Below are 26,028 nucleotides of genomic sequence, written 5' to 3'. Positions count from 1 at the left end.
GGAAAAGTAAAGATGCTGCAGATTTGAGATTCTCTGCAGGTTCGTCATATTCATCATATTGTACTTTGTTGCTTAAACTCTTACTTCAAGCAGACGTAATAAATATTGATACGTAGGTTTCCACTGATTGCTAATATGCCACATCAACTTTAACACAGTAGCCAAATGGGCGACAGAAATCAATGACAGAGTGCAATACCCATTTATCATCTAGATGTTAGAATTTGATGTTACTTGTGTACAGTTATTGTCAGTTTTTTCCTTTTTGTCCTGAGACGAGCCTGATTTCTAAAGGGCCAATCTAAAGGTTAATGACAGTTAGCATTGTAAGCTTAAAATGAAAGGAAATACCAAGCCACTCTGAATATTAAAACCTTTTCATGCTGAATGGCTGACTCCTGCACATTTCTGCGAAGGCTTTTGGCCGGATTAAAACATAAACAGACATGACATGAATGGATCTCAGGTGTTGTGGTTCTTCGAAGGCGACTCTTGAATTGACGATGTACTTGCAGATGCACTTTTTTTTCTTTTCTTTGGGTCGTAAGCTGACATTTTGAAAAAAGGCTTGCGTCGCCTCTTCTTCGCCTCCCGGCCCATTAATGATCCTTCTTCCGTGTCCACTGTTCTTTATTTTATATTAAGGTGCCGCCTCAGAGATCTAGCTTGAGCTATAGTTTTTTCTCTTTCCGCTGAAGGCACCTACTTAAACATTTACTGTGGTCAAAGACAAAAAAAAGAAAAACATTAATATGTATCAGCCGGAAATAGGGAGAGAAGAAAGAAGCGTTAATGGTCGTTCTAATTCAAATCCTTTAAGTTTGGTATTGAGCGAGTGGAGGATGTGACCAGAAATCTCTCGGTGTGTGACCTGCATATTTTCTTGGTAAATGAGACATGTTAAATGATGTGCCAGAGGGAAAATGGGTCTTTTCAAGCAGCACACAGTGTTCCGATCATCACAGATAACCAAGCTGGAAGGCCGGGGACCTAATTTAAGGGCTATTTACCATGCGCCAGATTTTCAATGAAGCTGCAGCAAAGGGCCACAAAAAAAAATAAAAAATCTGCGAGAGGAAGAAAAAAGGATTTCGACCTTGCACCGCCATAAACAAAACACATGATTGTCTCCAGTTTTCACTTGTAATTAATAATTCACCCGTCTCAGATGAGAGAGCTGTAAGGAAAAAAAAAATGAGGTGATGACGCAGAAAAAGAGACCAGCGATCAAAAACTAAAAAAAAGAGGTGGGATGTGATTAATTCCAGGGCACATCTTCTGGCTGGATCACCCTTGAATGATTCATCAGACTCCAGCAACAAATGGGATACGTTTTTTCTTCTCCCAATCAGAGCCATAATCCCAGATCAGCAGTAAGGCTGGATTTGTGTCTAAACGAGCGATTATTTGTTGCTTCGCAGCGTGTTTAGGCACCTAGCGGCGTAGGGGTGACAACGGGCGAACAATGAGCTCCCTCCCGCTGTTTCTCCGATTATCTCAGCCCTTTTTCCTTCCACATATCATCCCGCTCATACCTTGTGACCTAGCGCTTTTCCAATGTTCATATATGAAACGCAGTAATAAGTCTTTTCATTCATATTACTTATTATAGGGTTTATTTACCATTTGTGTCCGATGCTGAGCCTTCCCATTTAATAGAGTTACGGCACAGACTCAGAATGGGATTGGCTGAGGGAACCCTCTTCTCCCTCCTCCTTGTTTCCCGCAATCTCCCATATATACGACCTCGTTTCATCAGCTTAACGAGCTCGTCCCAACGAGCCGTAATGACTCTCTCTAATGTCCGGGGCTCGGGTCGAGAGACGGGTGACTCTTCCCGGCAAAAAGGCAACGTCCTCTGTACGCCCAGTTGTATATCTCCATTATGAGGACTCCCGGTCTCCACGGAGACCACAACCTATTTATTGTCCTTCTCTCTCTCTCTCTCTCTCTCTTTGTTTAAGGTTAATATGAATATAATGCGTTGTTGTAGTTTGCAGGCTGTGATTTCTGGGGCATTCAGAAGCATAATGAAGCTGCATTCTGCCTAAGTGTTGGCGTTTTAATCCCTATTTTTTGCAACTTAAGGCCCACTTCTAATTGTAAAATAATAAAACAAATATAAATACATCTGAAGACCAACTTCCCAAATGAATGGGGGAGGAAATAAAATAGGCAATATGACAAAAAAGGAAATGAGCTATAAATATGTGTTTTGCTGTTTCGGCTGTAATGATCATACCTATTCTGCTTCCTCTCGCCCATCACTGCCTGACATCCGGATCCAAATTGAATGTATTCAGGGGGGTCATGTGTCCTCGTTGTCTCCCTCATCACTTTGAAAAAAAAAAATCCACTTTGAGTCGCTGCATCCGAGGGAACGGCTCCTTGAGATGCTTTTTTTTAATTATGTGAATTCTTGACCACATTTTACGACGTATTTGGAAAAAAAAGTAGGAAAAAAAAAAGAGAAATGTAAAGAAAAATGAATATTCAGAGAGAAAAAGTCGCAAATTTGCACGTTTATTACGATGCTAACACCGGCATTTATGCTAGCTAACTTCCCATGAATGTACGCATTTTTTTTCTTCTGATTAATACATCATGTGGTAATGCCTCGTTATGGTCCTTAGGGTGATGATGTTGATGGATATTGTTATCAATTGTCATCTTATGGGTGTTTATTGATCGGGGTGGTTGGGTTAAGATACTAGCGGTAGCTTTTACTTGTTGTCATAGCAACGGCAAACACCCGCTGCTTGTTTATATCAGCTATATATATATATATCTCTATAAAGTGGCAAATTTGTGACCTTCTTTCTCTGAATATTGCCCCCCCTCTCTCGGCTTCGTTATTTTTTTTTTCCTACAGTGTCCCTGATACGATGTCGTACATTTAGATAACCCCCGTCCAACCCCCCCCCCCCCCCCCTGCAGCCAGCTACACCGTGTTTCGTAAATGCCAAAAAAAAATGGTATACCTCCAATTTTCATCAGATCGTTTAAAGTGTATTTGCTCCTTTTGGTCCATTGCTTCCAAACAGTATCGTTTTTTGTCTTTTTTTAAAACCGAATTGAGTGCTTGGAAAAGGTCACTGAAATGCTATAAAAGTATAATTTCAAGTAAAAAATCACAGAGAATACGTCCAAAAAAAGGCGGGGGGGAAATGTTAAATCTCCACAGCGAGACGTGTTAAAACTATTAGCTGTGTCTTTGTACGCAGCCTGTGATGACTCCGCTGTGCCTCCCTCGGCCTTCAGAGTCTCCATTAAAGATCAGAGTGTGAAACCAGCACTTGGCCACGCTGTTATGGATCAATTTAAATAAAGGACTACGCCTGGCGTCAACACAGATCGATGCGCGGGCCCGGGCTTCCTGATGTGGTCCTAACCACCAAAGCGGCCTCCATTATGCCAAGCGCTCTTATCAGAGACGCTTGTGAGAGCGCATACAGCGGAATACGCGACGGGAAATCAATGCTCTTTGATCGCGACTGAAACCTGACGGCTCAATAAGCCGGGGAGAGGCCTCCTTTCTCTTCGTCCTCCTCTTCCTCCTCCTCTTCCCGAAACCAACGGCGTGTCCCATCCTCTCTACGAAGGACTTAACAGCTCAACCCTGCAGACTATTTCAGATTACCGGCTCCTTGTCGCAGGTGCACAAGGGGGAACTCGGTGTGTGCAGGAGGTGTGTAATGGAAATAGGGAATCCACATAAGGGCGCAGATGTTGCCGCCGACAACCGAGGTGTCCTTAAAGCCGGCGCCATCCAGGGTTGTCATTACCTCGCTCCTCTGCACACGCCGGGTCAAGAGGAGGGACGTTCGGAGGAAACGGGGAAAAAACAAACTTTGCAGGAGTTGCATTATTTGTTTTTCCTTTTCGAGTCACGACTATGAAAAAAGGTCTGCGTGTGCTCATCTGATCACGATAAATGTAATTTCCTGTATTCTGATGCCATTTAACATGGTTTGATACTTTTACTGGCTACACGAGAAAGAAATATGGTTCATTTTTTTAAAAGTGGTTGTCTCCTTTCAGATCACACAGATTTGAAATTCTTTGAAAAAAAAACAAATCATTCATTTAAAATTTAAATTAATTCATTCAGAGGATCTATTTATGCTTGCATGCATTTGCAATTTCTTTTAAATGAATTTATGTTGATGTAATCAAATCAATGAGTGAAGTGGAATCCGAGTACATTCTCCAATAAACTGCAGTATTCCTTGTGTATTATATGCGTATTATTACCATACCAACGTGAGCAGAGCTTCTATTTAGAGCTCATTTTGGTTAATTAACTAGATTACATGTTGAGGATCAGACAGCCTCGTTACAAAGGGACTGCTGCTGACTGTACAAAGGGTCCGATGCCCCTCTGATCTATGTATCACGTATATTAGTGCTCGCTGTCGTTGGATTGGTATAGGGGGTCCAGCGTGTCATCGGGCCTTTCCAATCCGACTGCTGACGTTACCACGAACTCTCCCATCGCCTCCCCAGAGTCGGCGAGGCGATGATCGGTTCTCGAGAGGAGCCGCGAGCAGCACTTCTAGGGTCTTGAGCAATCACGGGAGAAGTTTGCCTCCGGGGCTTTTTCTCTGCCAGAGAGAGTTTATTTTAACCCGAAGCATGATCTTTTCCTAAAACCTCGCCAAGTAGGTGTGTTGCCTGATCAGAAGGACTTTTCTGGCATAAAAAAGCCTTGAAGGCAAACGAGCAACTGGCTGCTCAAGTTTGTGTGAAATGTTTTTTTGAGGAGGGTCTGGTTTCTGATACCTAGAGCGAACTGCTAATGATCTCCGTTTGCATTTCCATTGACCAGTGGGCGTGGGCCGAGCCGGGAGAGGTATCGAGTGTTGGTATTCTGGTTTCATATTCGGCTGCAGGGACAGTTTTAAGCAACATGACTCATCCATGTAAGTGATTAATCATCACGACTCATGAATATGAATGAGCTCTCGTCTGCGTCCACGAAGCAGACACACTTTTTTTCCCCATCCTTTGCTTTATCACATAACAAAGCAGATCGAATAACAAAATTCATTTTTTTAATGCCGGAGGGAACTGAATGTTGGCCTGCAAACATGCATTCCAAGCTATGTTTTCATTTTAAGTCCTACTTTTATGTTTCTGCTACAAAGATTTCTTCTTCGTTGACACATTTGCCGTTAGCGTCGTTAGTCTGGAACGTAACTTCGGCCCTCCGAGACGAAGGCCGGACACGTTTAAGGCGAATCAAAGGAAGTAGTGCGTACTTACGGACCAGACGGAGGTTTTTTAATTATTTATTTTCTTTAAAACCGGAAAGCATTTAAAAACATCACAAAGAGGATGAGGGCTTTTATAGCTCATCTAACCTGATTTATTCCGTTCTAACAGTCGTGATAATAGTCTAGAATCCATGATTATCACTTTTTTTAATGGAAGCCGTGTCGTTCCCTCAAGGATATTTATGCAGACTTTTTTTTAACAAGGTGTTAGAATTGGTTTGGAAAGTTTTTTTTTTTTTTTCTCACCAGAATTTATGTGCCCGTTAAGGAACGAAACAAGCATGGAGACATCAACGGATCTTCCAAAAAGATCCTGATTTTCACTTGTCACTTGTAGCTTTTGACACAGGTTACGGACCTTGAAATCACTTGTGCCATCTCTATAGGACGCTCATTAGCATTTGAAATGCTGAAACATTTAAAAAAAAAAAAAAAAAATCCAAATCAAGAGAAGCTCCATTCACGGTCGGGGTTGAAAGGCGTTTCCAAAAACGGGACAGAAGGGATCCTCCGCCCTCGTAATAAATCTAAGAGAGCGCTCTGTTTATCCACCTGCCGCAGCCGAGTTCATGGCTATTTCTCAAGTTCTTTAAGGGAGTCTCGGGTCTCTAATGATCCCAGCTTGTCTCTCCAGTGTGTGTCTTGCCCCCCCAGGCGGGTGTCTCTCTCCCTGGACTCCCTCCCGTGCTTGTAGGAGCACAGAGCTACACGGACCACTTCATCTTACGGGATAAACCGGTCTTTCACGGTCCCCCCTCGGACCCCTACGGGATCTCCGAGACTGGGGAAACCTCAAAGGGTGGGAACACCGCCACGGGTTTCCACATGTGGCTGCTCCCTCGCTTCAATATGGACTAGTCCAGAGGTCTTCAACGTTTTCCAAGGACCCCCAAGGCCTATAGAGACCCAGTGAAGGGACCCCCAAGGCCTACAGAGACCCGGTGGAGGGACCCCATATTACATATCATATAATTGTCCTTATTAAACCGGCCAATAATAATAATGTGTAGTGCAGCCTATAGTTTCATGTATAACAGTACTTTATAATGATGTATGTACAATGCTAAGCTATTAAAATAATAATTGTTGACTAATTCATATTTTGGATTTTCTACATTACAATTCTTAACATAATATCAAACAAACAGGAAGATTTTTATTTGCTTAACATAGGTTGTATCCATGTTTAGGTGTATTTTTGGACATATCTACATTTTTGGAAGAAAAAAAGTCAAATCAAATTATTTCGGTGACCCCCTGCAGTAACTCTGCTGACCCCTAGAGATGCCGGACCCCCTTTTGAAGATCTCTGGACACAGTCCACGTCCCTGGGTGGAGATCTGCATTTAGAAGTACCGAACACATTTTTTTTGAGTGCTACATTTTTTTATCCTTGTTTTTTTTTTTACACGGCAAATGTAGTGAAAAAAAAAAAGCTGCAGAAATAAACGGGAGCGTGAGAGGCTTGTAGGCACGCTGGTAATTATATACCTTAGTGGAGTCATGAGGGCTTTCAGTTTGACAGCCTGCCGTAATGCAGATTCCACCGCATCTCCACTTTAATACGGCTATTTTTAGGCAGCCGGCTGAAAGTTGATAGGCACGCTCTGTCGCCAACTGGCGTGTTCATTTCGAGTTCATCTGAGTGGAGAGCATTCGGCGCGCCGCGTCATTAATTAGGTACATATGCGGCCCATTGGAAGACCTCCGTGTTTCAGTCTAATTACTCACACTTGTAGAGACTTCGGCGTCCAGGTGCCGAGGTGATGTAATGTGTGTGTGTTTGTGTCACCACAGATAATCCTATGGAAGAGCAGCTAAACAGAATGCAGACGTGTTTACATTTAATACCATCTGGTTTTAAATGAGCAACAGAGAGCACATACTTGGGCGTTTTGTCAAGACCGACGTTGAGCCGGATATCTGATGAGTTCTATACTCGCGGTCCCGTATTGACCCGAAGGCGGCTTCTTTGTCTGCCAGATCCCTCTCCCCGATTCCCAGTGGAAAAAGTCAATAGAAGGCTCCACAGGATGGTACCATCCATCTAACTGCCCCGTCTGCTCTGTCAGCTTTATAATCCGTCTGCGTATATAAGTATCAATTTATCTGTTAAGCTCATGAAATATGGCTTCCGGAGTCCGGCTCTCCACCGCGGATGCTATTACTTGATTATTTCCCACAGTTTTATGAATTCTCTCTTTACAGTGCATCAAGTCAAGCAGGAGAAGAGATGATGATGTAAATGTGTGGTTTAATTACACCTCTCAACGCTGTGATCACATAATAAGTGGACGTGTTGGTTTGTGGACGACAGTTTTGAGGCCTCGAGTTCGGCATTTTGACGTCGCCATCTTTTATTTTTATTTTATTTTTGCAAGTGGGGCCATTATTGCCGTCGGATTCAAACCCTGCGAGATATATCCAAGTATAGATATATCGTGATACTCCCTGCTGCGATACGTTACCATTTACCTCACCAGAGTCTCTACTTTGTGTGTTAAACGAATAAGACTATACAGTGAATAAACGCAGTATTCGATTAATTCCTTTTTTGCCTTTTCACTTAATTTTTTTCTCTTTCAGATACACAGATAACGTGATGCGTATCGTAGATAATTATCTTTAAATATATTGGGTATCGCAGAATCGCAATATCATCGTTATCCTGGGCAAAAATATTGTGATATTATTGTATTGTGATTCCCTCCTCTAGCACCAAATCTCTAACCCTAACTCCACTCAAATCTCTAAAATCTCTAATATCACAATGTAGCCACACCCCCTTAAAGCACACCCTGCTTCATCGTCTGTTTTTACCATAAATGGGACCATAATTTATAATATGAACATCATAATGCGTTGAAGAAGACTTGAGACCATAAACTCCTGTTTACTGAGGTAATAAATCAAGTGGGGGTCGGGGAACGAGCACGGAGGGAGAGCGGGTGATGTGCGGAGATGAGAGGTTACGGTCCGAGGTGCAAATGAAAAGATTAATTTGAAACCATTTAGCCGCCGCAATAGCTGACTTCTGTGATATTAATTAGAATTAGGAAACTATGAGCAAAACATCGCTATTGTCGAGTTGTAGCTCTGTGTGACGGAGAGCCGTGGAAGTTTGTGCTTGATGAAATTCTTTGGTTTTGCGACGCCGTGGCGTGTGGTCCTGTAAGCCGGTCGGACCATATGGTGCTCCGGTTCTCACCCAGAACATCCCAGCATTTTGGCTTGCAGATTGCAGGCATGTAAAAATAAAAAAATGCGTTTTAAAAACTCCCCACGCTGCACTCTTGGCAAAGTAGATATTGTTTCCCCTCCATATTGCAATATCAATATAAATCCAATTTGTTCTTTAGCTCTAAATGGCCGTTTGCCCGGTTAGCACTCGTTCATTAGAGGCCACACATGCACTCGCGCCGCTTTTGCCTTTACGATTCCGAACCACAGCTCCTCGTCTCCCGGTCTCCGAGGGCTCGCTCTGACAGGCGGTGGATGTTTTATGTTCCCCCAAACACTCACCACATATCAGGCAGGGTCACGGCCTGCCGGAGACCCCGTGCCTCTCGCTGTCCCCCGCCAGAGCCAACGGAGGGCCGATACAACGCCGCGAGGTCTTACCATGACATGAGGTACGTCTCCAAGGCTCCAAATGTCCGAGCACCAGCAAAAAACATGGAGAGAAGAGAAAACCCAAGAAAAAAAGGAGGCGGTGGCGGCTGGGTCGGGGGTGTTTTGAAAGGGCACGCGCCGTAAACCCCTCGGAGCACTCATGGGATATTAGGCGGGGTTTCCAGCCGTGCTCTTCCACTGGAGCTTGTCGGCCTCGGCCCTCCGATCGCGCTTCTCTTCTTCTGGAACGTGTGCGTCGAGCCGGCGGCCTCGTCGAGCTGTCCGAGTGTCTTAGTCGGGATTTCAGTGGAAGTGAAGGTCCGTTCCCCTTCAGTCGCCCGGCTCCAAGGGGGGGGTCATAGAGTCTGCATCTGTATAGCACTTCTTTACAGCACAAGTACCCACCAGGCGCCCTGCGTTGTGTGTGTGTTTTCATTTCCATTACAGTTGTCTGCAGCGCCGCGCTGCCGGAGGTCAGTGTTAAGTGTCGGCGCCGGCAGAAAGGATCGGCTTTTGTTTGTGTTTTCATGTTTTTTTTTAGTGCACAAACTGCCACTCATGAACAGTCGAGCCGCGGTAATGGCCGACATTTTTCTCTCACAAAGTGATATTGCCTCGATGCAGATGGCGACTTCAGATATGACATGCTTTCAAACTGCTGTATTTCTTCCAGGAAAAGAGGCAGGTGTTGTCTAAGATGGTGGAGAGCATTGATTGGTAGACTTGTGTGGAAAAATAACAGACGACTTTCTTGTCTTGCAATGTCGTGGATATTTACAGTTTTTTTTGTCTTATTTTGAAAGTTCTTTGTGCCCTCTTATTATATCATCTGATGTACATATATAGGTACTTCTGTTTTCATCTGTATTTATATATCGTGATATCGTGATACGTATCGAGACCAAAGTATCGTGATACGTATCGTATCGTGAGGTTCTTGCCAATACCCACCCCTATATAGTATAGTATATAAAAAAAAAGAAATGCACTATGTTCTTACCCATAGCACTTTGATCATAGCACTGTTGGACTACAGTGGTGTAGAGGAGGGTATACGCAGGTCTACGGGGTGTACCCACCTTTTTTAAGTCTACAGTATACCCCCCTATCAGCCAGGAAGTCATTGGAATATATAGGAGAGTATACCCACTTCCTCCTCGGTAACCTTCCCATCTACCGAGTACTCCCACCTATCATCTACCACTTCACCACTGCCTAAATGTGAACGTTAATGTCAATGTAAGCAGAGAGGGATTCGCTCCAGATCTGTATCTTATCAAGTTAAAAACCTCCGAGTGTTTTCCGATACGAGCTCCAGCCCGGTCTTTAAACGCGGCACGAGAGTAGCTTTATATATAAAAATTTACATTTTCTGCTTTCCCCCGTCTAATCGCTCACATTTTTCCACAAAAATGAAACACAATGAATTCTTCGGGTCGAAAAAAAACCCCAAAAATACCACCTCGCTTGCAGCCACCGTTGCTGAATACGCACCTTCATCCGCCGCTCCAGTTTTTAAGATGGCTGCCCCCCCACAAACGCACATAAAAAAAAATGGCGCAGTAGTCTCTTTGTTTACTGGTGAGATGCTCCGCCATGGGCCAGTCGAATAGATTGGACACAGCCGCCCCGTGGTTCGGGCTCCGGCATTCAGCACCATTATGACGGGGAACCCAGAACAAATCCACTTCACATTTAGGTGTCGGCGCGTTGTCATGGAGAAGAGATACCTCTATACAGTAAGTGAATCATTTTGGGGGGGAGGGGGGGATAGTTGCGAGTGCTTTTGTGCCCTCACCGGTCAGTTCGTCTTTCTTTTTTTGGACCACACTTATTTTATTTTTTTTGCATTTAAGCGAAAAACTGAAACTGATCCGTCAGAAGCGCTGATACGTCGGCGGCGTGATGGATGGGTTTGTCTTCCTCTGCCTCTCAATCTTTCACTTCTTCTCCGCAATGTTTCCTCTTTTTTTTTTCTCTGAGGAAAAGCCATTATTTCCATCAGCCTCCACATCGCAGCCAAATTTCGCTGCATCTGTCCAAACCCGGCCGAAGGGAAGAGAGAGGGAAAAAAGCCATTCTGTCGGAGTTTCATTTCCTCTCCCTCTTTTTTTCAGATTTTGTTTTCCTGGTGTTGGATTACAATATGATATTATTTTTACGGATGCACACGGTGTAGCAGGACGCAGCGGCGACTGCTGTTATTGAAATGTTCATTATAATTAAATTTGGGCTTATGCACCCCCCTCCCCCCTCCAGAGATGGCGGGCCCGGGTGGAGGTGTATATTTTGCTGCACAGATCCAGGATCATCGTTTTTGGAATAGATTAGCTGATTACCACGCCAGCTGAGTTACATCAAACAATGTTTGATCGTCCTGCGTTTGTGTATGTTTGTGTGTGTTTGTGTGTGTTTGTGTGTGTGTGAGCCCCCCTTTCTCCTTCAGCCCCCCCTCGCTTTCTTAAAACCCGCTTTGCCCTTGTACACCTCGTGTGTTGTGTTGTTGTTTTTTTCTTCTTCACCCAGACCTGTTATTACATCTCATAGCAGTTAGATGATTTGATCAGTGTGAGCTGAAACGTTGTTTACCCCAATGGGACGGGGTTTTATAGACATACTCATCCCTCCCTCTCTCTCTCTCTCTCTCTCTCTCTCTCTCTCTCTCTCTCTCTCTCGTTACTCTCTCTACCCGAGTCGAGTGATAAAGTAATTTCTCTGGGGGACGGGGAGCCTTATATGTTCAGGCGTAGCTATACCACGAGCACCGGCGGGACCCCGAGCTTATAGAGGCTAACCCACGCTGCCTTCCCGTCGGACCACCATGGGACCTGATTCTGGCACGGCGTTCAATGGCAAGAGATAATTATTAATTCATGTTTTTATCCCATATGTGGCATTAATTACACATAAGATGTTTGTCAATTTAAAAGACATGTTTACACGCCAAGAAAGGAACATTTTTCAGTATAACTGTTTCAGTATAAGACAGAGAGAATCCATAATTAGAAAGACTGCACACCGGAAACAATACGATTCTCTAACGAGAGGTGATGGATGGATGGATGGAGGGAAGGACAGACGGATGAATGGATGGATGGATGGATGATAGATGGATGGATGGATGATAGCTGGATGCTTGGATGGACGGATGGATGGACGGACGGATGGATGGATGGACAGAGGGTAATTCAAGCATCCAGTTTACCAGCAGCTTACAAAACACACAACATGAAAGACCAACATATATCACATAATAATAATAATAATAATATACATAATAATCGCTCTCTTGTTGTTGAAAGTCCGCTTCCACCTCATTTAATACCCAGTCACTTGCTGCAGTGGTTGCACAGTCCCGTGGATGCTTTACATTTGTATTGTCCTGGACTCTCATTGACTTTCTGCGGGAATTGATTTTGTTCCGAGCACCAAAATGGCCGATTTCATGTCCACGAAAACAAACTGAAGAATAGTGACTACTTCAGATTGGAGCACTGCATTGTGTGCATGTATGTATGGATGCAGAATCACATGTATATGTGTGTGTGTGTGTGTGTGTGTGTGTGTGTGTGTGTGTGTGTGTGTGTGTGTGTGTGTTCCAGACTTGCTGCATGTGTGTGTACGGTTAAGAGAGGGGAAAACAGAGAAAAAGCCCTTTCCTCAGCCAGATGACAACAAACACAGAACGGCTTGGCACGACACGGAAATTATTTATCTGGCTCCCCTCGTCCCTCTCCAGCATGGTTTTTTGTCGAGTCAGAGGAAACCATCTGCTGCCCGGTGATAATGGGGCGTCCTGGGAGGGGGGGGGGGGGGGGGGGTATGGAGAGCAAATACAATTGAGAGTTAAAATGACAGGCGCTGTCCTCCGAAACCTCCGGCACCTTCCTGCATACCTGCAGCCAGTCTGCCATCTTAATAAACATCCCGTCTGATCCCGCCTGGCTGTGTGTGTGTGTGTGTGAGTGTGTGTGTGTGTGTGTGTGTGTGTGTGTTCCCCCATCTAACCTTGATCATTTCCAAGTCAGGATTGTTCCCGAGCCCCGGCTGATACGCTGTCAGCGTGATGCTGCTGACTCAGCGTCTTTTTTCCTGTGACAGTTGAATTGTCTTTCAGTAGAAGAGATTTCCTCCCCTCCTCTGTTTCAGGTAAACGGGTGTTAGACAATATTATGAGGCAGGTGCAGGGGCGCAAGGAACGCCAGTCGATGCCAGAGTTAATGAGGAATTTCCAGTGTGTGTGTGTGTGTGTGTGTGTGTGTGTGTGTGTATATATATATATATATATATATATATATATATATATGTATAGGGGGGGAGGTAAAGGCTGGAGAGGAATACAGTCAAGCAGACGGAGGAGGAGAGCTCTCATTAAAACAAATAGGGGCCGATAGAAAACAACTCCTCACCTTGAAAACGCTCCGACTTCTCCCTCCGCTGAGTCTCCGGTGGATTCTCGGGGTTGGAATTGAACGCTTAGGGCGTTTTCTGAGTAAACCATTTCAGTTTTCTCTTGTCTGAAGTCGGACAGGTTGAGCCGGACCCAAAAAAAAAAAAAAAAAAAGAGCTGACAGTCTCCCTTTCTAAAGCTCCGTTCTCTCACTCCATCACTCTGGTTTCTCCTTCGCCTTGAGATGTTTTCTCTTCTCTCTTTATTTTTCGCTCCCAGCACTTACAAACTGTCGGATAACTTTCAGTGTGAATCTGTCAAGGGAGTGACTTGCTCTCCTGAAACTATTTATTACAGAGCAGATGTTTTGGGGAGGGAGGGATGCATTGATGCCATGTAGTGTCTTTAACTAAAGCTGCGATAAGTCCAACTTAACGTAGGGAGGGGGATTTTGTATTTTTTTCGGAAATATAATCAATGTACGACGGTGTATTGGGGCCACTGTAGAAAAAAAAAAAAAAGAGCCGAGAGAGGGGGGCAATATTTGTGAGCTTATAAATATATAAATATATATATCCGATATAAACAAGTTGCTTGGTTTCGCTAAAACTGGATGTTTGCCGTTGCTATGACAACAAGTGAAAGCTACCGCTAGCATCTTAGCCCAACCGCCCTGATCAATAAACACCCATAAGATGACAATTATTCCTTTTGTAAATAAAAGCAACAATAAGCATCAACATCATCCCCCTAAGGACCTTAACGAGGCGTTGTCCATTAATTAAAAAAATAAACACATTCGTGGGAAGTTAGCTAGCATAAATTGTAAGCATCGTAATAAATTTGCCCCTTTTTTTCTGTAAATTTCCCCCCTGTCTCGGCTCCGTTTTGTTAAATTTTTTCCCTACAGTGGCTCTGATACGCCGTCGTACATTCTGATATGTAAAGCTCTGCGTTATTCCGCCGTGAATCCAGTTGTTGGGATCTCAGCAGGCTTCGTGGCTGTTGGAATGCGCGATGGCATGTTTGATAAAGTCGGCGGGTCGGGGAGGATAATGGAATTGAGGGATGGAGGGATCAGCCGGGAGGACATGGGGGAGGGGGGGCTCTGGTGACCAGGTCTTTTCTATTAACTCGGGAGGCCGGCCGGGGCGAGCGGGGAATCAGGCCTGGCTGTTAGACCGAGCGTCCAGGCAGCAGACGGGGGAGAGGCCAATATTGCTCGGGGGTCCAGTGTTGATTGACCCGGTGTTTTCATCAGCCTGTGCTTGCCTGATAACATTTCATACCCCCCCCCCCCCTCCCATCTACCAGAGCAAAGTATTCCAGTTGTTGGGTGCAAAGAAGGGCTTAGTTTGGTGAAGTTGCACTGGATTTACCCCCACATACACACATTGTCACCTAGCTTTTCATTTTCTTTTTTGAAATTACATTTTTTTTTCATGCCTGCAAAAAAAGAAGAAGCATTTCTTTCTATTTACTCTATTTGTCGTATTTGTGTTCAGAATTCTATTATCTCACTTGACTGAACACAATGTTTAATTCATTGCAAAATTAAGATATACAACGTCTCTGGGGGGGAGCATCTGAATTTGAATGTAGCCCACACTGGAAAGTTAATTGTTAGTATATAAAAAGAGAAATCCTGCTTTTTCTGCAAAAGACTTTTGAGGCTGTGGATTTTTTTTTTTTTTTGCCCTCGATTCCCATTTATATATAGGCTGTAATCAGCTCTCACTCACTGCTAATTATATGCCGCGCTCCATCATCACGGCTCACTTCAAGACCTTAAAAAATCATGGATTGTTGCTTTTTTTCATTCAAGCTATAAACCGAATTATCGTATTAAACCGAAGCTGTTGATCAAATAGGCGTCGGGTCATTTATGGATAAATACGGAGTCTAAAGAGCGGGCGGCGGTGAAGTGCTTTCTGTTCCTTTCATGCTTTTTATTTCCTGTTTCCCTCCTGTGGCGCTCTAACCGGCCATGTTTGTCTCTCGTTCCCGTGCTGCAGGTCTCAGGTCTGTCTCCAGGAGATAGCCAGACCCCGGGACTGCTGCTGGCTCCGGGGGTGAGGTGGGGACAGACGCCCATCAACCAGCTCACACCCTGGGACACAGACGAGCCCCCCGCCAAGCAACATCGAGACAGCGAGCCCACCGGTAATGAATCACACACACACACACACACACACACACACACACACACACACACACACACACCCCTGCATGCATACACTCACCGGCTCCACCGGTGATGTAAGTTTTTCATCATCTCTCTCTGCCTCCCATGTATACATGGACCCCTCACACACACACACACACACACACACACACACACACACACACACGTTTTTTTGACTCTCATTGTAATGAACTCACCCAGAATGGCTCTGCCCTCGAGCAGCTCATTTCCTTCCCATCACTTCTGCCAGCCTCTCTTTCTCCCTCTCTCTCTCTCTCTCTCTCTCTCTCCCTCTCTCTCTCTCTCTCTCTCTCCCTCTCCAGGGCCGGCCTGAGGCATGAGCGTCTGCTTGTGGTGTTTTTTGTTTGTTTGTTTCTTTTACACATTAAATTAATCAAACAGGTGACATAAACACCAAAGTATACATGTACACAAAAGAAAGATCATTCTGATTTCCTCTTAATCATAAAAAATGGGTTCTGATGTCTGAATGGAGCCCCTTGGATACATATCACAGGATCATGTGATTTGTGATATATCTCATAAATAATACAACTCATAATGTAACATTATGATTTAGCACTAACATGTTACTGTTACTGGCACATGGAGGCTCGTTCCACTTGGAAGTTCTGTAGAATCCAGATCGTGGACAGCCGGCGGGCGGAGCGTCATGCTCGTAACGTGTTCCAGGCCCTCTGATGATGATGCTGCTTCCTGCACAGCTCTCCTCCAGAGTCCCATTCACATATCTCACATATAGATTGCTTGGTGGATTAATTATGAATCCGTTAGCTCGGTTCCCCGAGAGGGACGTTTCTGTGGACGGGAAAACCACTGGAGGTGTTCTTATGATGCAGGCTTGGGGAGTGTGGACCCCCCTGCCTCCTCCCCCTCCTGCTGTGTGACCACAGACTCCCTGCTGTGCATTGAGGAGCTGGCTGGTGGTCTTATTATTGTGTGGAAGTGAACGCCTCCTCCCCCCTCCTCCCTCCTCGCCGCCGCCACCGCCGCCGTGAGGAGAGTGAGATGTCACAAACCTCCGGCGCACCGCTTCGAGCGTGGTGTTGCATATTGATTCGCCGCTACTCCAAACTGTGACTGGCGTTTTTTTTTTGGTTTTCCCGCGACGCAGCCAGCTCCTCGCCACACTTCAGTGAGCCGCGTTGCCGGAGAGTTCTCTGCCAACTGTGGCAGAATTAATCTACGCTTCCTTTTCTTTCTTTATTTCAACGGGAACTCCAGAAACGGTTGTGTCTGGTTTTTAAAAATAAAGTTTGGTTTCAACTCTTTGTAGGAAAAGATGATTTTGGGGGTGCAAGATATTCATATATTACATTTAATATTCATGCAGCTGTTTATTTGATTAGCTGAAGCTTAATGTATGAATCTGGGTCGATGTTGGGTCACATAATGCCATTATTTGCCTAATTAATTCTATATTTTGCTGGTAAATGACTGAAGAAATAGACTTGAAGGACAGATGATGATCAAAACTGTATAATATGTGAAATTATTAAGCCGTTTTATTAGAATCCTTTTATCAAGATGATACAAAATAAAAGGGAATATAGTCTTGGTGCCGATTAGCTCGATGACATGTGGATTTTGACCGGAACTGGTCCTCCCTCCCTCCCTCTCCGTCCGTCTCATCCCGGACTATTATATCAGCAGGGCCAGTATCATGAATAATGTGGGCTTTTTGCATGCTGCGCTTTAGCCTTTGGCCCCCCTTCGGCGGAGTGGCGGGCTATTTTTGGAGCTTGGACGGGAGGAAGGAGCCAATGAGGGGGGAGGGAGGGAGGCAGCGATTCAGGGCCAACATGGTGGCGTCTTCCCAGCACACCCTCAGCATCGAACGCCTCGGGGTGGGGAAATGATTGGCTCCGAGTGTCTGGGTAAACACAGACTCCCGCGCCGATAATGGCGACGGCTGCGTCCAGAAGGAGAAAAAAAAACATTGTTGAGTCTCTCAATATTGTGACGATGTAAATCTGGAGCGAAGATCCGCCGCGTCGCTTCAGATATGTTTTTTTTTTATATTAAGTCTTAAGTCAAGAACAAACTTGGACGGAAGCGGAGCGGCACGCTGTGGGTTTTCTGTCTTCTCTCGCTGCTTCCTGTCTCTGTTTGATCGACTGATCCCAGACTTTAAAATCAATCTGCTCCGGTTTCCTCGTCTCCGACGGCGGCGGAAGCAACGCGCCATGAATCACTCCGTGGTCATGTGGCGTTACGGTATTAAAGCTGGTACAAGTGATGCATCATTTCTTTTGTCTGTTTTTTTGTGGATAGGTCCGACCTGGGCGGCGCCGGTTGCCGCGGTGAGCCAGCCCAGCCTCCTGCCTCACAGCTACGCCCTCCCGCAGCCGCCCGCCTTCAGCAGCCACAGCGTGACGGCGCAGTCGCCCATCATCGGTGTGACCCCGTCCATCCAGGCGCCGGTGCCCCCGCAGCACCCGCTTATGACGGCCCACTTCCAGCTGACGCCACACTCCACCCAGCAGCCGCCCTCCATGGTGCTGAGCATGCACAGCCAGCCGCCGCCGTACGCCTCCGCCCAGCCCACCGTGGCGGCGTCCGCCCTCGCCGCCGCTGCCGCCCAAGCCAACCACGCCGTCCACCCGAACCCTCACAGCGTGATGGGCAACGGCCATTTAAACCCTCACCCGGGCCTCATCCAGCACTCCGCCTTGCCGCTGACCAATGGACAAGCGGCGGCGGCGGCGGCTGCAGCTGCAGCGGCGGGGCACGCACAGCCCACTGCCGGAGACAATCAGGACGGGCCTAACAACGGGCTGCAGATGCTGCGGACAGTCGGGATGGGGAAGTACGAGTTCAGCGACCCGGGACATCCCAAAGGTAAGAAACCAGAAAGCTCCGGCTGCTTTTTAGGATCTCTCTCTTCCAGATGTGTCACAACGCTCCGGAGGCTAAATCAGAGCAGATCTGTGCTCGAGCTCAGGAGTGGATCCGAGGCGGGGCGAGGTGTCAGGTACTAAATCAATACTCTCGGCTTTCGTGACCTCCCCTTATGCAGGAGGGCGGGCACGCCGGAATGAAACTCCCGGCCCTCTGCCCTCTGTTTGTATACCGGGGGGGGGCAGATTCGGATGCCAACAGTCGTAAACAAGGCGGCAAACACTCCAGCAGAAGCTGTTAAAACACAACGACGGAGCCAATTCGCTTCAAAGCCGATCCAAGGTCGAACGGAGTCGAGGCGCACCTAAAGCCGAGACGGCCACTTGGAAATTAAAAACACCAACCCCACCATGCTCCCGACTGTGGGTTCTTTGGAGAGAACATGTTGTACTGATCTCCTTCCCTATCCCGACTATACAGTCTGAGATTTTGTGCACTGAAATTGGTTAGAAGTGCGTCGGCTCTATCCGACTCCCCAGGCCAGATAAGCCCAGCTCTCTCTCTCTCTCTCTCTCAGATCCACGTTGACTTGCAGCCCGTTGTTTAAGCGAAGGTGTTTCGCCGTCTTGCGAGAGCCGTAAATTGGCGTTTGGGTTTAACCTTGGGAGTTTATGATGCACGGGCGCTGGAAACAGATGTTTCACTCAATTCCCTCGACCAATTTTCACATTTAATGAAGCTTTTAATTTAGCTTTAGATTGTTTTCTTTTTCCAACCGGCTTATTTTGATCAATAAAATGTGTGCAAATGAACTTGTAGATTGCGAAAAAAAAAAAAAAAAAAAGCAATTATTTTGGGGGACTGCCTGCGATACATTGAAATGAGTCTGCAGGTAGAATTGGAAACAGATAATTAGACGGGGGGCTCATCGGCTTGGTCCAACCTCTATCGAATGTCATTTATTTCTTTTTCAAGCTTTCATGTTGAAGGAGTCCCGATCCATCAACCACATGGATGTCAACATGTCTTGACCTTCGTCGTCTTGACCTGCGTCTCCAGGACAACGAGGCTTGAGTTTAATTGGAATTCCAGTATTTGTACAGACTGGATTCACATGGAAGGAGAGCGCTGTGGGATGGTTTAAATTCCCTAAACGCCGTTGCTGTGATTCATGTCATGATAACCTTAATATATTCGGCTTGCGTGGCTACAGTTTGTCAGCTGCTGTATTTCAAAGGCAGAAGGCAAAGCAACCCCCGTGTCATTTCCCTTCCACACAATATGCACTTGAAATCTGGCGTCGCCGGCTGTGAAGGTCGAAGGCACTCCAGTCTCACGTCTCCTCGAGCGCTTCGGGCATTTTTATCTCCCCGCCCCCTACTCGGCATCGGACGGACGTCTGTACGAGTGATGTCACGAGAACAGTGGCGGTAAATTAGCGGTCGGGGACATCGTGGCGTGAACCGTCTGGAACACTTCACTTAGCAGCTGTAATCACAACAACGCCACCCGCCGTTGCCCCTCAAGCCTCTAACCGACGCTGGCCTTCTGTCCTTTCCTGATCATATCTGTCACTTCCTCTCCCTCCGCTTCCCCCCGTTCCACAAATCCTAAGCTCCCCCGTCGGTCCGACGCATTCCGTTTTAAATCCAGATCAACGCGCGGCCCCGCCGCTGCCCCGCCGCTGCCGTCGTGGTCAGATATGGAGGCTAAGCTCCCGCCACCTCCGCTCTGGTTCACTTCTGTTAAAATGATGGTAACCTGCTGTTAGCACACACACACACAACAAAAAAACCCAACAAACTAGAAGTAGGTAGAGGGGAAGCAGGTAGAGGTCAGAGGTCAGCGGTCCTGCAGCCCCCCCTAATGGTTGAGGTGAGGATAAGAGGGTCGGCACATCTGATCCCCGGGGACAGAGATTGTGGGTTTCACACACACATCTGGCATGAAAAGGAGGCGAGGAAATGAAGTCCCAGCATCCACACACACACACACACACACACACACACACACACACACACACACTCAGACATGCCTGTTTTCTTGTTATCCTTTCCTTCTCACAAACCAACACAGCTAGCCTTCATTTCATCCACAACAAATGTATTATTTACAGTGCAACACAAACCCGAATCCTCTCATGCGGGCTGAACCTCGGGGGCGGGGTTTCTGGGGTGAAAGGTCAAAGAAGGGAATAAATGAGGTGCATGCTGCTCTGCTGGCTGACATGTTGGAGACTTTGCTGGAATAATTGATGATTTATCAACCTGACAGACAAACAACAATGTACCCGAGCACATTTAGTCAGGATGCGTCACTGCAACTAATCCATCAGTTTATTTACTGGACGGACCGGAGAGTTTCTCCACACTTTTACATGTGTCTACCAGGGACGGGCTTCAGTACAACCCTGGTGTTCACTGGGCTGGGGAATAGTCTAGCACCATATACAGTATATATATATATACACATATATATTACATTGTATTAATATATTTGTTTTATTTTTATTATTATTATTGTGTTTTTCATATGTATATATATTTTTTTCTTTTTCTTTTTTTACATATATTTTTCAATACATTTATGTATATATTTTTATGAATATATTTTTTATTTATTATGTTTATATATATATATATATATATATATATATATATATATATATATATACATACATATGTATATATATGTATATATATATATATATGTATATATATATATATATATATATAAATCTATTTAATGCTATGCATTGACTATGTTTACATACATTTGATATTTTGACAGTATTATAGCAGCTACACCTGCGTTGTTTTCAATTAACGAAGGAAGAAGTTAGTCTGTGCTTTTGTGCTGGATATATGATCATATATCAATATCATCAAGAGACGATCAGTCATCGCTCGCCACGGTCGGATCCCGGTTATGCATCTCAAGCCAAATGGTTTCTGGAAGTGATTATTAAATAAACAGTTTAGATATTAAAGCCTCTACTTGTGTTGCTGCATTAAAAAATAACAAAAATCTGAAAAAAAAGCTTAAGCCTCTGGACACGATGCTCGTAAGCGGCGATGTGCGGAGGCTTTTTGATGGCACAGGCCCGGATCTGTGGAGGAGCTGACAGAGGCCCCCCCCACTTTAATCCAGCAGCACTACAGGGCCGGTGTGCCGGGGCCGGCGAGCTCATACAAGTGTGTGTGTGTGTGTGTGTGTGTGCGTGTGTGTGTGTGTGCGTGTGTGTGCGTGCGTGCGTGCGTTTGCTCGACTGCACAACTTCTTGGGTGTGACTACACGGATGTTTTGTCAGATGTCAGCCTCAGCCTTAAAGCCAAACACCACAGTGACAGAAATCACACTCCGTGTTTGATTTGGCTTCGCCTTCAAAGGGAGCAATTTGTCTTCGCTCTGCATCAGTGGGCGCATCAACAACTGTGCTCCCTCGCTCGCTCTCTCTCGCTCGGCGTGCTCGTCCGTATAGGTAGTCGTCTGTATATCCGTGTGTGTGTGTGTGTGTGTGTGTGTGTGTGTGTGTGTGTGAAGATGCACACGGAGCAGCTGGAAGGCAGCTTTAACCTCGTCGCCTACTGAGACGTGCCAGTCACCGGGCTGTGATCTGCCTACCTGGTTCCTCCATCCGCAGCAGGGCGTTCCTCTAATACCTGCCTGTCACAGCGCACCAACCAACAACACCTCCGTCAGTGGTGGAGCGTTTACAATCATCTTCTCACATCTGTGGGTCGTCAAACGCGTGAATACGGGATGAGTGTAGAGATTAAATCGTACAGTTCTATGATGCATCGGTGCAGGGAGGTACGACGGCGTGTCAGGCCGCTGTAGGAACTAATAAAGAAGGAAAGAAATAGAGCCGAGAACGTCGCAAATTTGCAGGTTTATTACGATGCTAACAACCTGTATTTATGCTAGATAACTTCCCATGAATGTACATTTCTTTTTTCTAATTAATCCATCCCAACATGTGACAACACCTCGTTAAGGTCCTTAGGGTGATGATGTTGATGCTTATTGTTGCTTTTATTTATATGAGGACAAACTGTCATCTTATGGGTGTTTATTGATCGGGGCGGTTGGGCTAACATGCTAGCGGTTGCTTTGCTATAAATATATATTTATATATATATTTTTCTCTGACTGTTGCCCTCTCTCGGCTCCGTTTTTCTTTTCTTTTTTTCCTCCAGTGGCCCTAAAAACACCATCATAGTAAACTCTATAATCGATTATTAATTAATTATTTTTGTAACTTGTTTCTTTCCATATTTTATATAAGTAATGTAGCATCAACTGTATCATACGGATAGGAATACGTTTGAAAGATTTGTCACTGTATTTAAATCCCAAATAGAGACTGGTTTAATAATGAGGTGACGGACTAGATGAGTGACGTTTTCATAGAAAAGGACAATGAAGAGAAAACGAAGAGGAGGACACAGAGGAGAAGATACAAAGAGAGGGTGAACATGAGAGAGGCGGGAGATGCTGATAGCCGAGTCGCTGCATGTCTATTGACCAAGTGGTTGAAATCGATGGCTGTCCTGATGAGTATCAGCCAGACGGGGGAGGGGTGGAGGGGTGGAGGGGGTAGTAGCTCACTTCAGTGTGATGGAGAACCATGGAGAATAAAAAGCAGCTTACGACTGGAAAGAACCCAACAAATTGATATCAGGAAGGAAGTTATTGTTTTAAAGGTTACCACTGTTCACCGCTCCAAATCCTGTGTTTTCATATGTTTTCCCGGCGTAGCGTGAAGTCAGATGACTGTTGCTTGGCTGCGTTTCAGTTCGAGCACCACACTGTGACGCTGACGGGAATGTATTTTTTTTTTGGGGTGGTGGTGCTGGTGGTTCTGGTTAAAACGCCTAAAAATGAGCAGCAGATGAAGCAAAAAAGGTTTTTTTGCAAAGCTCCAGATTGAAGTCCGGGGTCACAGGCGGGAGCTGTCGGGCCTCACGCTGCCTTACTGAGCATTAGCTCGGCTTTCTCGCCTTCGTCTCCTCATGTCAAACATCATTTTAATACTCCCTTCCACCTCACTGACCTTTACCAGTCTCTACACACACACACACACACACACACACACACAAGGACGTCACACACTGATATAAGCGAGGGGACGCAGCCCAGCCTCCTCGGCCCTCCGGAAGTTCATCTTCCAGTCAGCTCACATCGGCCGTCATCGGGGGAGCGAGCAACGCCGGAGCTGCTGCTGAATGCAATTAAGATGCCTCGCCGAGTTAAGATCAGTGTTTCTTTTTATTTATTTATTTTACTTTGGCTACGACCGAGCAGGGCTCACCTTCTCTTCGTCCGCGGCGACCGCTCCATCCTTTTGATTACTTTTCGATACAAAGCGTCCATTACCAGAAAATAAGGAGATTTTAAAAGCACTGAACTGGTTGGATGGCTGCTGTTCATTTAACGTTTAGCCGACGTTACCGGATTAGACCACAGATCTTCAACAGGGGGGTCCGGGACCCCTAGAGGATCCGCAGAGTTACTGCAGGGGGGTCGCAAACTACCTTCTTCCAAAGTTAAAATTATGTCCAAAAAATAAAATCTTCCTTTTTGTTTAATATTATGTTCAACTGTGACGTAGAAAATCCATAATATGATGAACAATTATTATTTAATGTCTTAGCATCGTATAAATCATTACAAAGTACTGTTATACAAGACACTATAGGCTGCACTGCACATTCTTATTGGCTGCTTTAATAAGGAACATTATAGATCTGTAATGGAGTCTCTGTAAGCCTCGGGGTCCGTTGAAGACCTCTGGACTAGACGCTGATTATTTTTTTTACTTTCTGGACATATTTGTCTATGGACAGAAGAAGCTCATTAAGTCGACATAAAGCATACAGTATTATCAGCGTATAAATATTCATTTGGACTCGACGGCAGGAATCCGCTGCTAGCATGACAGGCCGTTCAGGCCAGTTATTAAAAACACAGCCAGTTTGTGATAGCCACACCGAGCCCATTAATCGTAGCGGGCACATTAATTAAACCCTCCCCCTTTTCTCCGTCTCCCTTTCTCTTGATAGAGTCTCTCCACTCCGTCCTCGCTGCAAATTATACCAAAGTACGCCTTTTGAATATGACACTGAATCCGGAAAGAATTTAATATTTCTTTTTCTAGTTTCCTAACATGCTGACTCGAATCAAGCGTCTTGCCTGAGTGAGCCGGCGGTAAATTAATTAAAGTCGGGGGTGCGGTGTGTTGGTGCTGGGACGATTATCTTAAAGCTATCCGCATCAGGATTAGCTAAAGCAGAACTAGAGGTTATTATGACTCCAAAACAGGCTTAACTTGCAAATATGAAATGCATGCATTTTTTCTTCTTTTTTCAATCTCTCTCTTAGAATTCCTTTTAATTCCAGGCAGCTGAAGTGGAAACCGAGAATGTTAGATTATTTATGAGGCTTGAAATGCATGCCAATCACAGTGGACTCTATGTGCAGGTAATTCACTTAAATGAGTACATGCGGGAGATATGCTTATGAGCAACCTTGGATCATATAGGGACTTCCATGTTAATGATATTGACTCAAGCATCTCGCGTTAAGAAGAGCGGTCCGGGGTCCGCCGCGCTACGTGGCGCCGTCTCTTTAACTTTGCTGAGGATTGCTTTCATTGAGACGTCTAACTGTTTCCAGAACAGCTCCCCGGCTCTCAGGAGGGAGTAGAAGATGGGGGGAGGAGCGGCGGCGGCGGCGTCGATGTCATAAGCAGAGGGAAAGGAAAAGCTGCTCGCCCTCGTTCTTCCTCTCTCCCTCGTTATCGTATTTTAAAGGAGAGGAGCCCCGCCAGGAGCCCCATACATTACATCCCCCCGCAGTTAATACGGGGGACGGCGGATAGCTCATTAAGATTGATCATTCCTCGTCCACCTCCTCTGTGCACGACGCCGCCGCCGGCTCCATTAATCACCCGGATTTTCTTCTTTTTTCAAGATAAAGCTCGGCGGCGGCGGCGCAGGACCCCGATGACAGCCTCCTCACATGCATCACATCCTCACATGCATAATCACAGACGCAGTGCTGCACCCCCCATCCTCCACCTACACTCCTCCCCACCTGTCCTCTTCACTGCAATTGTCTGTTTTCTTTCCCTCCCTCTCGCGGCGTCGCCCCTCCCTCGCTGTTGTCTCCTCACATCCACCTCATTTACCGTGCAGCCTTTCCATCCAGTCGCCTCCCTCCCTCCCCTCTCCATCCTCCTCCTCCGTACCTGCCACCTGTTCACTCCAGCTCCCGCCTCCCCGCTCCGTCTCCTCCATTGATGCAGCCGTTTCTCTAATAGGCTGTTTTCTTTTTGCCGAGCCCCGGTAATAACGCCTCCGTTAGCAAAGAGAAGGAAAGATGAAAGACAAGAGACGAGGAAAGCAGTCCAGTCATCGCTCAATCGCTCGTTTGCCGGAGACAGCTGGACCGGCTGTTTTCATCCGAGATCATCTCCTCGCATAAAGTCTTGAAATTCTTGACGACTCCTCATTTAAATCGTCTGCTGCTGTTTGAGGGGTTGACATGACGAGACGCTCAAGGTCCCCACGCTGAATGAAATATACGAGGCTTGTTGTTCAGTCCAATACATTCTTTATTTGTTTTTCACTTAGAATAAGAAAGAAATATTAGCCTGATCGGAAATATTTGAAAAAAAAGGAGGATGTAATTTGCTTGAG

The 26,028-nt window shown here is 45.7% G+C and overlaps 1 protein-coding gene across 2 annotated transcripts in view; it reads left to right on the top strand.

Annotated features, from left to right (window-relative positions):
* Nucleotides 1-26,028, top strand: part of klhl29 (kelch like family member 29) — a 193,622-nt gene that overhangs the window by 77,463 nt on the left and 90,131 nt on the right. For both annotated transcript variants that reach the window (XM_084030725.1, XM_084030726.1), the window contains exons 4-5: nucleotides 15,294-15,441; nucleotides 17,759-18,325. In XM_084030725.1, coding sequence (XP_083886851.1) covers nucleotides 15,294-15,441; nucleotides 17,759-18,325 — 715 coding nt within the window. The remainder of the gene's footprint in view (nucleotides 1-15,293; nucleotides 15,442-17,758; nucleotides 18,326-26,028) is intronic.

Source organism: Eutrigla gurnardus (assembly GCF_963514095.1).
Source record: "Eutrigla gurnardus genome assembly, chromosome: 16".
Lineage (NCBI taxonomy): Eukaryota > Metazoa > Chordata > Actinopteri > Perciformes > Triglidae > Eutrigla > Eutrigla gurnardus.
Note: the sequence above shows the minus strand (reverse complement) of the source record. Positions and strands in the feature narration are given on the sequence as shown.